Here is a 16,528-nt window from a genome sequence, read left to right on the forward strand (position 1 = left end):
AATGGTGTTAAAGTAGGGCTGTAAACGATTAATCGCGATTAATCGAATCCAAAATAAAAGTTTGTGTTTACATAATATATGTGTGTGTATTGTGTATAATTATTTTGTATATATAAATACACACACATGCATGTATATATTTAAGATTTTTCTTTATTTATATATAAAATAGTTCTATTTATATATAATATAAATAATATAAAAATATATATGCAGTATATAAATGCAAATATTTCTCAAATATATACATGCATGTGTGTGTATTATACAAAATAAGTATACACAATTCACACATATATTATGTAAACACAAACTTTTATTTTGGATTCGATTAATCACGATTAATCGTTTACAGCCCTATGTTAAAGTAATAAATTCTGTCATCAATTACTCACTCTTGTTGTGTTAAACCCATAAAACTTTCATTCATCTTCAAACACATTCATATATTTGTAATAATGTAACCTGAGATTTCGGTCCGTCCATTGGAAGTCCATTCACCCAAAACTTTCACACTTTAAAAAGTTCATAAAGAGGTTGTGCATAGATTGCTTTATAAATGAACAGATTTGTATATAGGCTTTTATTCACATATAAATATTGATCAACACACATACATGGACCATATTTAATTATATTTTTATATATATTTATTATTATATTAAATGATCTCTATGTATGTGGCTCGATCAATGGATTAAACTGCTCGATGTATACGGATTTATAAAAGTATCAAAGATTTGGTGGAAATATCAAAGATTTGGTGGAAATATCAAAGATATGGTGGAAATATCAAAGATTTGGTGGAAATATCAAAGATATGGTGGAAATATCAAAGATTTGGTTGAAATATCAAAGATTTGGTGGAAATATCAAAGATTTGGTGGAAATATCAAAGATTTGGTGGAAATATCAAAGATTTGTTGGAATGGACTTTCAATGGAGGGACAGGAATCTCTCAGATTTCATTCAAATGTCTTTATTTGCGTTTCAAAGATAAACAAAACTCTTATAGGTTTGGAATGACATCATGTTGGGTAAATGATTACAGAATATGCTGAAACTTTTTGAGTGAACTAACCTTTTAAGTCTGGCACAAGTTGATTCGGTTTACACAAGTTGAAACAGACCCGACATGTCGACTAGAGGAAGAAGTAATCGGCAGCGGCACACCTAACTACAACCAATATTATTATTTTTCATAAGTAAAAAGTTATCAGTTAACAAAAGTGAGGAAACCAATTGCCTTAAAAATTTATAAGTAAATAAAACATTCATAGTTGAATTTTTTTTTTTTTTTTTTAGTTATGTGGAATTGTTAAATTCACATAACTTAATTTTTTCAAATACGCATGAAGGTCTTAATATTTTGAAGGCTACAGGTTTCCTTATTTTTTAAGTCAAGTCTTTTTTTTTTCTAAAGACGTCCATAAAGCAAGATAAAAGAATTTGCCAGTGAGGTCAGAAAAACTTAATTCAAGATTCTCTGAAAGCAAATTTGATCCTCAGCTAAAGTTATTGAGCTTCAACGATATATTTAGTCATTTTTACAGTAAACAAGACTGGAAAAAAATATTTCAGGACATATATTTTGCAGTGTGTGAGGGTTGCCATGATCCAATCCGGGCTGTAAAGTGTCTCTAATCGGCTCTATAGGATGGTTTGAATCAATCCTGGACAACTGTTGGAAGAGTGAGGCGAGCTGTAATTGGTTGGATTACATGACCATGATCCTTCCAAACCTTTCTATGCAACTCTATACAATGCCTGCCCACTTACAGAAATGACCCACTACATTATTAGAGTTCCTCCATCACCTGATCGGTTCTCTTCCTTTTGCGCTGATTGTGAAGGGTTAAAGGTCTCCTCTCACGCTAAATGGTGATTCTCAACCGCTTGTAGAGGCGTGTAGGAGGGATTCAATGATGGTGACAGAGAGAAAAAGGATAAAAAGAGAGACTCTTATGCTGTCAGCCCCTCATCCATCAGGGCGGTATTGACACTGATGCACTGGCTGAAGAGACATGAAAGAGAGAGAGAGAGAGAGAGAGAGAGAGAGAGAGAGAGAGAGAGAGAGAGAGAGATCCCAACAAGAGCTGCTTGAGCTCGGTTATCATCCTATCAATCTGCACAGTGTTTGGATCAGCAACCGAGGCAATGCCAAACACACACTCGAACACAAAAACACACATTTGAAAAAGTTGCAAAAGGATTGCTTCCACATGAGATCCGCCATGCACACACACACACACACACACACACACACACACATACAGGAATCTCTCTGGGTTTGAGACAAACATACTGTTGAAACTCCGTCGAGAGTAAAGGTGCAGGATTGATGATTAGAGATGAAGCGCGGAGCTGCAGTTTAAATCTTCAAGCGGCTAATCACAGGATTAACAACCAAAGAGAGAGAGAGAGGAGAGCGCTGCTTTAAATGCAAATCCCTGTCTTATAAAAATCAGTTCCATTTAATAGGATTTCTGAGGAGGGATGTGCACTTCTGCAGCAGGAGAGGAGAGGAGGAAACTTCACCACGGCCAAAAAGAACGGGTGAACCACAAAAAGAAGAGAGAAGATTTTTTTTGCATCACTACACTTCAATAAATTGGTGTGGAAACTATTTTAACTAAGAAATTGCTGATACATTTAATTGGCAATCACAAAGAAACAGACAGCAACGCATTACATTAAAGGGCACCTATTATGACATTTAAAATGTTCCTAATGTTGTTGTGGGAGTCCCCAACAACAGTTTTACATGCATGCAATGACAAAAAACACTTTTGTTTTCGTATAATATGCATTTATTTTTACCTGATTTGCTCACCGACTCCCAAATGATTCGTTCAACGACTCGTTTTTCAAACCCCTCCTTTGCGCGACGCTAATCTGCGTTGATTGGTCAGATGACCCAGCAGTGTTTACAGAGATAATACTTATTTTTAACACGGAGTACAATGATGCTTTTATCAATTAAATTGTATTATAATAATGATTATAGTCCACTGCTTTGTAGTTTGTAGTAAAAAACTAAAAATAATATAAATAATTTAATGTTATGTTAGCGAACATAGCCCAGAGTTCATATTGTAAAAGCACAATCAGTCTTTGTTTGCGTTAGCCCGATGCATAAACATAACGTTTTTACAAAAAAAAAAAAAAAATGCAGTTACGTTACTACGAGGTATTACTCTATTCTTTAGACAACTCCGAAAACAACGACAAACACTTCACAATACAATTGTCATTGAAGACCTAGAAGCTAAACGGTGCTTACACAACAAACAAAATAATTATTAAGCATGCGACATAAAAATAAAATATAAAAGCAAAAATTATTAATAACACTTACAGGTTGTGATACGGAGGAGGAAGCTGATGCAAATACACTTGGAACTGAACCTTCCTTCAATATCAGTCGGCTCGCGAATCCAAGTTTGATTGCATTTAAAAAGCAATCGTTTTCAAAATGACGCGAACAAAGCACAAGGCTCGGACTATACTTCTGTGGTATAGTGAATTGTAGCCACTTAGTCTTCAAATGCTCCTCCTTGGGCAGATGAGAAAAGTTTGCTTTTGAGCTGCACTTCAGAACACAGCGTCTCGTCGCCACGATGTTTTCCCTGCTGGCCTTGGAGCGCAATAAGTGGGCGTATCGTATTCAAATAACTTGACAAGTTGACGTCATCTAGTCAGAGAAAAAGCTTCGGTCTTCTAACGATTCATAAAAATGACTCAGAGTCGACTCTCACTTTTGAAAGACAATAACTTTATATACGGTGCACTTTCATATTTCAAACTTTGCAGGATGTTTTTGTTCACTTAGATCTATGTTACACATTACATGAAAGGTAAATTTCAAAATTCCATAATAGGTGCCCTTTAAACGTGAAATTCTAAATGAGAAAATTAATCAAACGTACTACTCCAAAAATCGTATTTTATTTACTACTTTGAAAAATCTTCTTTCTAAAATGTGTTTGACCGTATCGGCCTGGCCGTGAGTTTCATGCGCATCTCAATCTCACCACAGAAAAACCTTAAAGGGATATTCACCCAAAAATGTCATCATTTACTCATTCTCAAGTTGTTCCAAACCTGTATGAGTTTCTCTCTTCTGTTGAACACAAAAGAAGATTTTTTTAAAGAATGGAAGTCAATGGCTACAGTACTTCAAAATATCTTCTTTTGTCTTAAACGGAAGAAAGAAATTCATACAGGTTTGGAACAACTTGAGGACAAGTAAATGATGACAACATTTAAATTTTGGGGTGAACCTATCCCTTTAAAATGTATGTTGAGAAGGGCACATGACAACTATTCTTACTAATACTGTACACTAAAGGAAGTTTCTAGTATGCATTTAATACATAGTTGACCTTCTACTTGTAAAACTGAAGCTAAATCACATGATTGGACTGCCGAAATTGGATTAAAAAAGGAAATCAACTGTTGCTTGTAGTGTGGCCATGTGATAAGAGTGTAGTGCATGAGAAGTTCATTATATACCACTTCACATGCCGTTTAAAAAAAAACAGAAGACAGTAGACACTGCATAGTACAGTAGTCTTCCATTCCAAACATAGCAAATCCATGAGACTGACTACATGTGCGTATAACAGAGAGAGACACAGATGAGATGAGTGAGACAGTGAGAGATATGTGGATAAGTGACAGAAGGTGAAATGGATAAGCTCTTTTTTTGCTCCAGGGTAACAGAAGACGGAAGACAGAAGAGTTCCTGAGCTCTGACCTCACATGAAAGCCATTGTTACCTCTCTCTCTTTTTAGCTGATATTTCCTCACAAAGGGAATTAGAGATCAGTGCAGTGATCCTCACAGATCTGGCATTAGTTTAATCTCACGCAGGGGTTTGAGTTACTACAGAATCAAATCCAATCTCCCCCCTGCTGCTTCTGTTACTGACTTCACCATATTAGTCTTTACAACTTGCCAAAGCGACCCCCTCCCCAACCTCAGACAATTATTGAGTACAGTTGGACATTCATTTTAGCAAAATTCTGGAGTGAAACCAGGGCCAAAATTGCAAAGGACTTGCCAAATGAGAATAAAACGACACATACAAAAAGAAAGACAATTTTCTTTATGACATAAACAGCTAACTAATCAAATCACAAGGCCTACAAACAGTCACAACATGTTGCTTTAAAACATGCTCGTCTTCAAACTATACTTTAAAGTAAAGAACTTTTTTCATAATTTTCCAAGAACGGTTCATTGGAACACACACACACACACAACATTAAAAAAGAATTTTCGAGATAGGCTCAATGTGTTAAAAAACAACAACAACAACAACAACAACAACAACAACAACATAAATTGTGAGATCTATAAACAATCACAAATAAAGCAAGTAAAGAGATTAAATTAGAGTTGCTTTTTAAAGGTAACGTTAACGGACAACAGGTTTTTCCCTGGAAGTCAACTATTTCCAATGGAAGCTTGTTTCTGCCACTGAATATAAAAAAGGTGATAGCGCCTTTTTATCTCGCAATTTTGACGCTTTTTTTCTCAGAATTGAATGATATAAACTCGCATTTGTGAGATAAAAAGTCACAATTATCTTTTAAATTGCATTCTTCTGTGGTGGAAAGTTGTTTTTTACTGTCTCAACTCTAAGTAGAGACACCAAGACAAATATTCGAAATTTCGAATAACTAAAGAGGTTTTATTTGACCGCGAAAAAGGCCTGACGCATGCGCGATACGACACAAAAAGGGAAGGGGGAAAGTTCTCTTTGGTAGGCCCTACTTGAAAAATATAGCAAGCCTATATTTAATTAAGAAAGGCAAAGTACTGCTTCGTGTACAGTTCATTAAACTTCTAAACTCAAATAGCATAAAGAGATCTCTTCCGCAGATCCAGGCAGCGTCTCCGTTCCGGATTGAACGCGTTGCTCACTTGAGAGCGCAAGCTGCGGGTTTTCTGACACTCATCTGCTAATTACCGAGACAGAAATGCGTCAATAACTCATTAATTGGACAGCGTTGCTGTTGGAGCAGCATCACCTGTGCGTGTCTGTCACACAGGTCGGTTAATTGATTTCGGCAAGCGGGGAGCAGGTGTGTGCACAGCGCCATGTAATGCGGAACTAATCCGAATCGTCCATCCGCCATCGATTAAGCAGCCTGCGGCAAACTGATAGACTTGCAACAGGTATGCGTGCAGTCACCTTTACCACATCCCCTCAAACCCAACTTTCTGTCTTTTTTTTCCATTGCAGACTTAAACCTCCATGAACAACCATTCATCATTCTATTGATCAGAATGACTAGCCTAGCCTATTTATTGAGGTTACTGGATGGAATGTCCCATGACAATTACAGGACTCAAATTTCTATCGACCCAAGACGTCCATATATCGCCCATCCTCTTTGTAATTTAACATTTGCGTGTTACTTGAGCTGCACTTATTGTGCCTCCTGTTTGATCCACCCAATGGCAATTTTCAAAGGACAGAAGAAGACAAAGAAATGGCTTAAGAATGAAATCAATGTTATTAAGTGCATAGTCTATAGTGATTACAGGAGCATAGTAATTATATTGATTATTAAAGAGCACTTTAGACGGGAAGATGTGAATGCAGGGGTGTAGCGACCATTATAAGTGCACTTCTACGTTGTCTCACTTCATATTCGCTCTTACTAGGAGATAATTATTAGCCTACTTTTCAAGTGACACCCCGAACCGACCCGTTTGGAGTCCCTTTGTATTAAAAAAACTGATTAATTTAAGGAGAAATAAAACAATAACAAAACCAGCAATCGTTCCTTGCATCAATAAAGCTAAACAAACACGCCAACTACAACAAACAAAAGCGTTTAATAACTCTCAATCTCACAGTGACTCCTAATAAAGTAATGAGCCCATGTGGGATAAACTCAGTATATTTAGTAGGCCTAGCCTACATAACCCAGAGAACTGCAAACTAGCCGTCGAATACACTCATGCATGCTTTCTCAGCTTGTAAAACATCAGGTCTTAATCCCAGATAGCACACATCTCCTAGATGTCTTTTAAAGAGCGCTTCATCTGGAAAATATCTGTTTAATAACATCTGATAAACATCTTAAAACATTTTAAAAAGCAGTTTTACACATTTTAAATAATAAACATCTTCCAAATGCCTATAAAATCTGATAGGAAGCATCTTATAGACGTATTGCAGATGTAATAAAATACATATACGCACATCAAATAGACATCTTTGCTAGGCTATGTGTGCTACCAGAGATGGCCAGACAAAACAGTGCATGTATAGTGAATAAAATAAAATTGCTCTTGTTTTATATGGCTATATTCATTGGTTAGCATCCAATGTTATCACACTTTTATATAGAGCAATCGGTCTTCATCTTTAAGGAGCCAACAGGTAGTTGCGTTAATAAAATGATTGAGTTACCTTCCTCCGCCACTGATTTGAGCAGGAACTCCAGCAGGATAATCCAGAGCACGGACACATTCCTGGAGAAGAGCCCCATCGCGGAATCACGAGTGTTTTACTGGGGAATGTTTACAAAGATGGGCAAACAGTGTGAAGGTTCAGGAATCGTCAGCTAGGTCTTGTACCCATCAGGAATGAACAATCGCACGGTGGGATTCTTCACAGTAGCCTACAGAGAAAAGCCACCAAGTCACGAGAGGGGCGAAAACTTTTAACTTCAGACTATCATGTGGAGAAAACGAAATCAACTGTATCAGTGAAGTTTATAGAAATACAAATTCAGCTGATCAACATTTAAAGCGAGGTTTTAAAAAATGAGTTTAAAAATCACTTATAACTTTATATGATAATCGAATGGCAAAATAATGTCCATGTCTTCAAATACAAAATCTCCCAAACGACCTCTTTATCTACACGCAAACATGTGCCAGTTTTGCCAAAAACATACGGAGTAACAACATGCCGTTCGCTCGGCTGTGCGGAACCCCTTTGTGAGGGGTGTCGGTCGACTTGTCCTAATTTTCCCCTCTGAAATGGGATGGCTTTTTAAAATCCACCTATTAAAACAAATCCGATAGGCCACTTCGTTCGCGAGCAGTGAGAAATAAATGTTCGTATTCGGCTGGGGTTTAAATCACATCGACGTCCTCATCCAACCACCGAATTCTGATCTCCGACAGTCAATCCACCACGACCTTTGTATCTTTAAAAACATAAAAATCCTGCGAAATAAAAGCGATGTTTGAATGCAATCATGTGCCAACTCAACGAGCGAACATCGTGCTGCTTATCCGATGGCGAATGCGTGAAAATCGCGGAGTAGTTCGTCAAAATAATCGCGAAACCCGCGGCGAGCGCGTTCGAGATGAGAGAAAAAAATCTCGGCAAATCCAAGAAGTTGGTACGAGGTGTTCAGTCCTCAGCCGCTCGCAGCAGATGTGAGGTGGTCAATGCGACTGGAGGAACAGTCTCCTCCTCTCAGAGCACCTCCTCCACAAGCACCCCTCCACTATAGGACAATTCACCATGCCGGTCAAAAAACAAACCCAAAAAACATATTTGGGACGAAAAATAGCCATACATTCACGATAATATTTTGTCCGTGTTCTCTGGTTAGTTAGGTCGTTGTAGTTAGGTTGTGTAATGTTGCATATTTTTTCCTCTTGAAGTTATGCACTGTGATAAATAGCGAACTGTTTAAACAAATCCTTAAATCGACTTTTGACAAAATGAATAGTTTTTTTTAAGAAAAAGTCCAATAGGCCTATTGAAATCGATTGCTTTACTGATCTAATTACAGCTTTTTGGACATGTTGCCTATACCATTGTATTCTTTGAAGTAGTCTACTTACAGGCATGACAAATGTATAAATATCAGGGGGGAAAAGAAGAAAAAAAAGTCCATTGTCTAAAGCTGGAAAAGTCATTGAAATTATGGATTATATCAATACAAAAATCATTCTCTGGGTTCATGATTAGTGGAAACAATATGGCTAAGTCCAGTCTATTCCAAGTAGCTACTTTTGGAGTAAATAGCATTGTAATGTAAATAATCATTCAGTATCAGAATATATCTGATATCATACCATGAAAACACTATACTGAACTTTTAGTACAGTAGTAACCAGGGCTTGACATTAACATTTCATTCTGGTGTATTTCAGCATTGGCGTGTAACTCCAACTAGCCACTTTGGCGGGTTGAATTTTACATACTCATTTTTGATTTAGTCTTTTAAAAAGGCCTCTGAAATAATAAACTAAGTGCAATGTAGTGTTGTCAAAAATACAGATTTTTTAAAATAATAATTTTAACATATATGATAACAGCTGCTTTCTCGCTCTCTCTCATCTCTCCGACAGCGAGTTACACGCAAACCCGCCTCTTCTCACTCACTCGTTTCATTTGCTCTGGATGAATATTGTTGGTGTCACATCTGGGCTTGAATTTGATTGCGTGTTTTTCACATAATTTTACTCATTCCCGCAGATTTTGTGCTCACACCCAAAGTGCGGCACATAAAGCCGCCTCTCAATACTAAATTGAGTTATTTTTCTCTGATTATTCCACTTAAACAGTCAAATACACACAAACTAATGTCAGAATGCCAGTCTTGGTGAGTATTCACGTATACACAGTCAGTTATGTTTTAAGTGAACAGTTGAGAAAGAAAACACACGTGTAACAGTGTAACGGATCCGTGCGTGAGGTCTTAAAGTGACAGCAGCATTACCAAATTATGATATAATATTTAAAATATCTATATGCCAGTTTTATTGTGGCCAGTGAAAATGCTGAGTGGCTAGTATCTTTGGAAAACTACTAGCCATAGTGGCTGGTGAGGAACAAAGTTAATGCCGAACCCTGTAACTCTGATCAGCACTTACATCAGCTCTTCTGTTGAAAACCCAGAGCACAGCAATTGACTTTAGAGCATAACATCTTCAAATAAACTGTCACAACCTTTTTTCTTTACAAAGTAAGATGAAACCACACATAGGGAGCTTTTAATTCCGATGCTAATGCATCTCTGGAGCCCTGTTCATCACACCTATGTGGATTGGCGTGTTATTTGGCTCAAGGATTGCACATTGACTCGGGTTCTTGTCATGTTAATTCAAGCGCTTGTCTTCTCGCTGTAAATCATTAGCTTCTGCAGGAAGGGCATAAAGGAAAAGTGTGAGACATTAAAAGCTTGGAGAGAGGGAAGTGTGAGGGCCGTTGAGAGAAGAGCTACTGGAAAAGGAAGTGGAATCATGCCGGGACTTGTTTTATTTTATGTTTGACAAGTTTTAAATGCAGATGAGGACGATACTATCAAGTGTGAGAAATTTGAGGCTACCTCGTGTAATCTTCTTCTTATGAAGCCATGAAATTACTATGTGATGATACAAGACAGAAATGAACGTTACAGAACGATTGTGGAAAAGGACAATGTGCAGGGAAGTTTTGATTGGAGAATGATAGGGTTGTTTGGATATATAAACTATGGTCTGATACATATCCAAGAATGGAGAAGTTTGTATGAAAAATGTTCTTACAGTGTTTAATAACAGAATCTCATTTACTGTAAATGTGTCTCTTCTTTAAGCGAAAGACTCTGGCTGACATAGTAACTGAAGTGTCTCACTATGATTGGAAAAAAAACTCTTTCTTGAGCTTTCTTGTCCTCCTTCAAAAACTATTTATAATTATACTTTTGGGTATACGGGTCAAAACCAGTATATATGTATCCAGACCCATTCCCAGATACACACATGCAATCATAAGAGATGCATATACTTAGTCAACATGAAAACAAAATATATGTATACAATAAATCATAATTTCTTATTTGTGTATGTTATTCCATTGTCATAATCTTTAATGAAAATAACTTAATCTGAAAATAATCTGGTGTGACCACCACATAAAACTAGCGTAGTTATGCAAAGATTACGGGGGGGGGACTGAAATCATCGTGACTGAGACATTTTCAAAATTTGATGTTTACTAGAGCTCTGCCCTTAAAGTCAACATTCACTCTTAAAAAATGCTGGCTTGTTTTAACCCAAATTTGGGTCAAATATGGACGAACCCAACCGTTGGGTTAACATTTTTAATTTGAAAATTGGCCGTTAATTTAAAAATGTAACCCAATGGCTAGGTTTGTCCATATTTGACCCAAATTTGGGTTAAAACAAGCCAGCATTTTTTAAGAGTGTGGAATCAAAATTTATCGTGTTTCATTTCTGTATTTTATTTTATTGTGCATGATTAATAAGTAAAGGCAGATCGTATGAATGGGATACAATTCAGCCACCATTTTGCCAAACCGTAGTTACATGAGATTGTGTTGGGATTGGGAATACGCCTCTGAGTTGGCTTCTCGTGTCTGACATCGCCTCAAACCATTGTTACACCAACAATCAGCTTTGTTTCAGAGACTTTAATATCAATGCAAACAGAGCGCCGATCATAAAGATCAAAGTAGTATCAGTCTGTGGTCCGCTCTCAGTGAATCCTCAATGGAGGTTTCTGTCTCTCTGGAGTGTGTGGTGGACTCCAGTAAGTGTGAAAAGCGGGATAGTGACAAACGTGTGTGAGGAGAAACCCAGTGTGAAGTCTTGGGAGTCTCAAGGAAAGAGGTGCGAGAGGAAAGCGTGAATGGACCAGTTCATCCGCAGTGTGTGTGTGTGTGTGAGGCAAGAGACAAGACAGAGAGAAACCTGCATTGTTTTAGTTTTCTTTACAGAGATTCCAGGAGTGATTCTACATGAGGACTTGTGGTTTAATAAATGTATGATATTCCACACGCACCCCACGACTCTGAAGTCTACAGTTTAAGTGAAACGACGAGTTATTCCTGTTAGCGCACCTCACACCCTTCAGCTCGCAGCTACTGTTTCCTCTATAGGATGAGGCTACAGTTTCATCTCGTATGACGGCTCTGCCTTATACTAACAGCGGATGTTCTTCTCAATCACATCTCTCATAAAGTCTGCTCCACACTGCAGCTTTATAATCAAGAACGGCCCACGCGGACAGGAAGACAAGTCCTTTTAACCGACAACCACAGTTTGTTGATTTTGTGGAATGTTTAGAGGAAGGGAAATATGAAATCAGATATGATTATGGAATATACAGCCACAGATATGTATATTGTCTACTTGCTACTGAGTGTCTCAAACTTCTTCCATACACTCTAAAAAAATGCTGGGTTGTTTCAACCCAATTTTGGGTAAAATATGGACAAACCCAAACGTTGGGTTAAAAATGTAATGTAAAAATTTAACCCAACGGCTGGGTTTGTTAATGGTGCAAGCTTTTGCAAACTGTAGCAGACCTTCAACACAACATGTGTCACTAATAAAATTGTGAAACTATAGTCAAGAGTCTAAATTGCCAGCCAATCATATATCAGTGCTGGCCGTCAATCAGATCTGATGAAACTACCCTCACGCTGACTTTACTCTAAAAAATGCTGGGTTGTTTCAACCCAATTTTGGGTCAAATATGGACAAACCCCAAACGTTGGGTTAAAAATGTAATTTAAAAATTTAACCCAACGGCTGGGTTTGTCCATATTTGACCCAAAATTGGGTTGAAACAACCCAGCATTTTTTAGAGTGAAGATTTTGACAGAATATTTTTGATTGATATGATAAACATCATATAATTAATTTTAATATATGCAAATGGTTTGATGACATTTTGTTCTAAATTGTAGAACTTCATTTTTAAAGGATAATTCAAAAGTGAACATTGTCATGATTTTCACTCACGGCCACTTTAGGTACACCAGTTCAACTGCTCAATAACACTAATCTAATCAGCAAATCACAAGCAGCAACTCGTTGTATGTAGAGATGATCAAGACGATCTGCTGAAGTTCAAACTGAGCATCAGAATGAGGAAGAAACTGATCTGAGTGACTTTGAGTGTGAAACGGTTGTTGGTGCCAGACGGGCTGTTTTTCAGGATTTCATCTGATCTTCTGAGATTTTCACACACAACCATCTCTAGGGTTTACAGAGAATGATCCGAAAAAGAGAAGATATCCGGTGAGCATCAGTTCTTTGAGTGAAATGCCGTGTTGATGCCAGAGACCAGAGGAGAACAGCAAACTGAGGCGACTCTTCACACGGACTCACCAAAGCTGGACAACAGAAGATTGGAGAAACATCGACTGCTCTGATGAGTCTGGGTTTCTGAAACATTCAGATGGTCGGGTCAGGATTCGGTGTAAACAACATGAAAGCGTGGATCATCCTGCGTTGTGTCAGCGGCTCACACTGCTGGTGTGTGGGAGAGTGTGTACTTTGGGACTCTCAGCACCACCTGAGCTTCGTTTAAACACCACAGCCGACCGGAGTGTGTTACTGACCATGTCTAGTCCTTTATGACCATCTTCTGATGGATACTTCCAGAAGGATAACACGCAGTCACAAATCATCTCAAACTGGTTTCTTGAACATGATAAGTTCACTAAACTCAAACGGCCTCCAGTCACCAGATCTCAATCCAGCAGAGCAGTTTTGGGATGTGGAGGAACGAGAGATTCACATCATGTCTGAAAATCTGCAGCAAATGTGTGTTTCTATCATCAATATGGAGCAAAATCTCAGAGGAATGTTTCCAGAGCCTTGTTGAATCTCTGCCATGAAGAAATAAGGCTCTGAAGGCAAAAGGGAGTCTAAAATGACTCACATTGAATGTATTTGTTTTACATAATACATAAAAGGATATGACTTTAGCTCTGATTTTTAAAGTCATAAGATAGTTTGCCCACATTTACTGCTCTCCAAAAATGTCAAATCTCATGTGCATTTGCATACATTGAAACATGCATGTCAAGATTGTGCCAGGTTTGACGGCAGTGACATCAGATGTGGGATATTGAGGAACAAACCATGACATCAGCACTTTTCCTTATCACGGCAGCGCCTCAATAATGAGTGAAGTCAGTCACTTAATGATCTCTTATCCAAAGTCTCTGGGCTTTCTCTTAAGGTCGCTAATATTTGGGGGTACACACTGGAGAACACTACAAATGTACTTATTTTGTAAACAAAAACAATAATTTGCAGGTAAGGCGTTGCGATTCAATGCGAAAACATATTTATGATTACAAATTTGATTGTGTTTTTAATCAGATTTTAGATGCAATTAAAGCGCATTAATCTGTGTGATTATTCATCTTGTCGTTCACCTGTGCCTGAGGGAGTCTTTACACCAGTAACAGTCTTCAGGAATGTTATGTAAATGTTTCTGTCTGTTTGAGTATGCCGTTTTACTGCTGCAAACTTGCCACATATACTTTTCCTTAGTGGCCTTTAAACATCTGCATACACAGGCGTGAAACATACACACGGATTACACACAACCAGACCCGTTTAATCAGGGACGTTAGAATGGAGACGACACATGAAAATGCTCTGTTGCCATGGTGACCAGCCAGGATGGAGAGGTGTAGTGAGGGGAATTTTCTCTCTCAGTGTGTGTGTGTGTGTGTGTGTGTGTGTGTGTGTGTGTGTGTGTGGGACAAACACACATACATACATGCATACTGTACATACACACTCTCAAAACCCGTGTGTCAACCTGATCTGGTGACAGGTATCAGTATCACCTGTTTGATGGCATACCGGAAAAAAAAGTGTGTGTTTCTCTCTCCCTGCAGGATTACCCAGAACACACTGCTGCGCTAGACTGACCCCATTCTGACTATAACACCTCAAGAGCAGAAAGAACAGCCCGAAACCTGAGAAATGTTGAGTTCAACTGGTCCTCAAACTGAGAAAGAGAGAACAGGATTGTATATTTGGAAAAGAAATCATATTTCACCCCTAAGGACTTTTTTTTCATCTTTAAAGAATCAAATAGCCAACTCAAGAACAATATAAAATGGTTCTTGATAAAAGATCATGGTTCCTGAACAGCAAAGAACCTTTTGTTTTTTTTACAAGCCTAATTCTGACACCATCTAGACTAGAGAAAGGGCAATGGAGCAGCTCCTTCCCACACACACACACACACACACACACACACACACACACACACACACACACACACACACACACACGTTTACCACCGTTCACCCCCTGTTGTTCACACTGCATGACCTATTTCCTGTTTCAAACAATGGGCAGATGACCCAATCAGAAGGCACTGGAAACTGTGTTAGTGAGAATGTGTGTGTGGGAAGTTTCCCTCAAACTCAATGACCATTAGGAACTGCTAGGTGATACCACTCACTTTTCCCATACCATAATGCCAAGTTTGCCATAAACGCAAAAAAAAAAAAAAAAATTCTAAAAAATAAAAGTAAAAAATAATAACTAGAAAATAACACTTTTTTTTTGTTTGTAATGCATTTGTTATAACAATAGTAAAAGTCAATTATTACCAGATTTTGTTTATTTATTTATTTGAGCAACTGCACAATTTGCTTCACTTTTGGCAAATCTGCTTTTATACATTGATTCATTTTCAAATTTAATTTCTTCTTTGCATCTCAAATGAACAATTCTCCCAAAAATGACAATTTGATTTATTAGAATAATTTACTCACCCTCATTTTCTGCCCATCGTGTTTTGCGCTCCATTTAAGATTATGTAAGTAATGAAGGTTTATAAATACTCATTTTTGTGGAGTGAACTACTCTTTTTGCATTATAAGATTTCCATTTATAACTGGTCGCTAGTCTAAGATCAATACCAACTCAGTGTTTTCATTCATATCTCTGCACAGCTTTCTTAGCACCATTTCACATCCCTCTCTCCTTCTGTTTCTCCTTGACCCCTTTTCCCAGTCTTTCTCCTGAATACTCCAGTCATCTCTCTTTCTCTCTCTGTTTCATTCACATTTAGTCTGAGAGGCGTGACTGAATGCTTTCTGACAGCCATTGCTGATAAATAAAGCAATTGACAGTCTGATGCTTCCCTCAGGTGAGACTCGACACACACACACACACACACACACACACACACACACACACACACACACACACACACACGTCCAATTCGTCCTTCACACTTTTACTGGAATCTCACCATTTAATTTCATCTACTGTACAGCTGCAACGCGCGCGCACACACACACACACACACAGACACACACACACACACACACACACCTAGAGACCTTGATTTGATTAGATGATATCCGTATACCACAAAATACACAGTTTGTGTGTGTGTTTCACGGCTAATCCCGTTTGACCGCACTGTTGGTTGAAAGCCATTTTGTCCAGTAATGCCTCCTTCATGCCCTGAAGGTTAGCATGTAAATCCCTCACAGGTTACTGTATATCAGGGCGGTAAGGAAGCATCTTTGTTGTTTGACTTCCTCACAGGAAGAGGGTGCAGCTCCCTTAGTTGATGGAGAATATATATACACATTCAAGTTGAACATTGCTGAGCAAGTTGTGTTTGAGGTGAATATGGCACAGATACTGCTTTTTTTTGTTCAGGCCTTTGTTAAGAGTAAATGGAAAGAAATAATAAATATGGGTTCAATTTAGTGTTTTTCTCCCCATAAAGTGGCCTGGAAAATTCAGTGCTCAATTGTAG

The 16,528-nt window shown here is 38.0% G+C and overlaps 1 protein-coding gene across 2 annotated transcripts in view; it reads right to left on the minus strand.

Moving 5' to 3' along the window:
- Positions 1-8,459, minus strand: part of ephb4a (eph receptor B4a) — a 52,419-nt gene extending 43,960 nt beyond the window's left edge. Inside the window, exon 1 of one of the 2 annotated variants that reach the window (XM_079606385.1) lies at positions 7,433-8,414. In XM_079606385.1, the coding sequence (XP_079462511.1) occupies positions 7,433-7,511 (79 nt within the window). In that variant the 5' untranslated portion in view covers positions 7,512-8,414. Of the gene's footprint in view, positions 1-7,432 lie in introns of both variants that reach the window. The other variant, XM_079606384.1, reaches the window with a different exon arrangement.
- Positions 8,460-16,528: the final 8,069 nt, after the last annotated feature.

The sequence above is a fragment of the Phoxinus phoxinus genome, assembly GCF_949152265.1.
Source record: "Phoxinus phoxinus genome assembly, chromosome: 3".
In the NCBI taxonomy this organism is placed as follows: domain Eukaryota; kingdom Metazoa; phylum Chordata; class Actinopteri; order Cypriniformes; family Leuciscidae; genus Phoxinus; species Phoxinus phoxinus.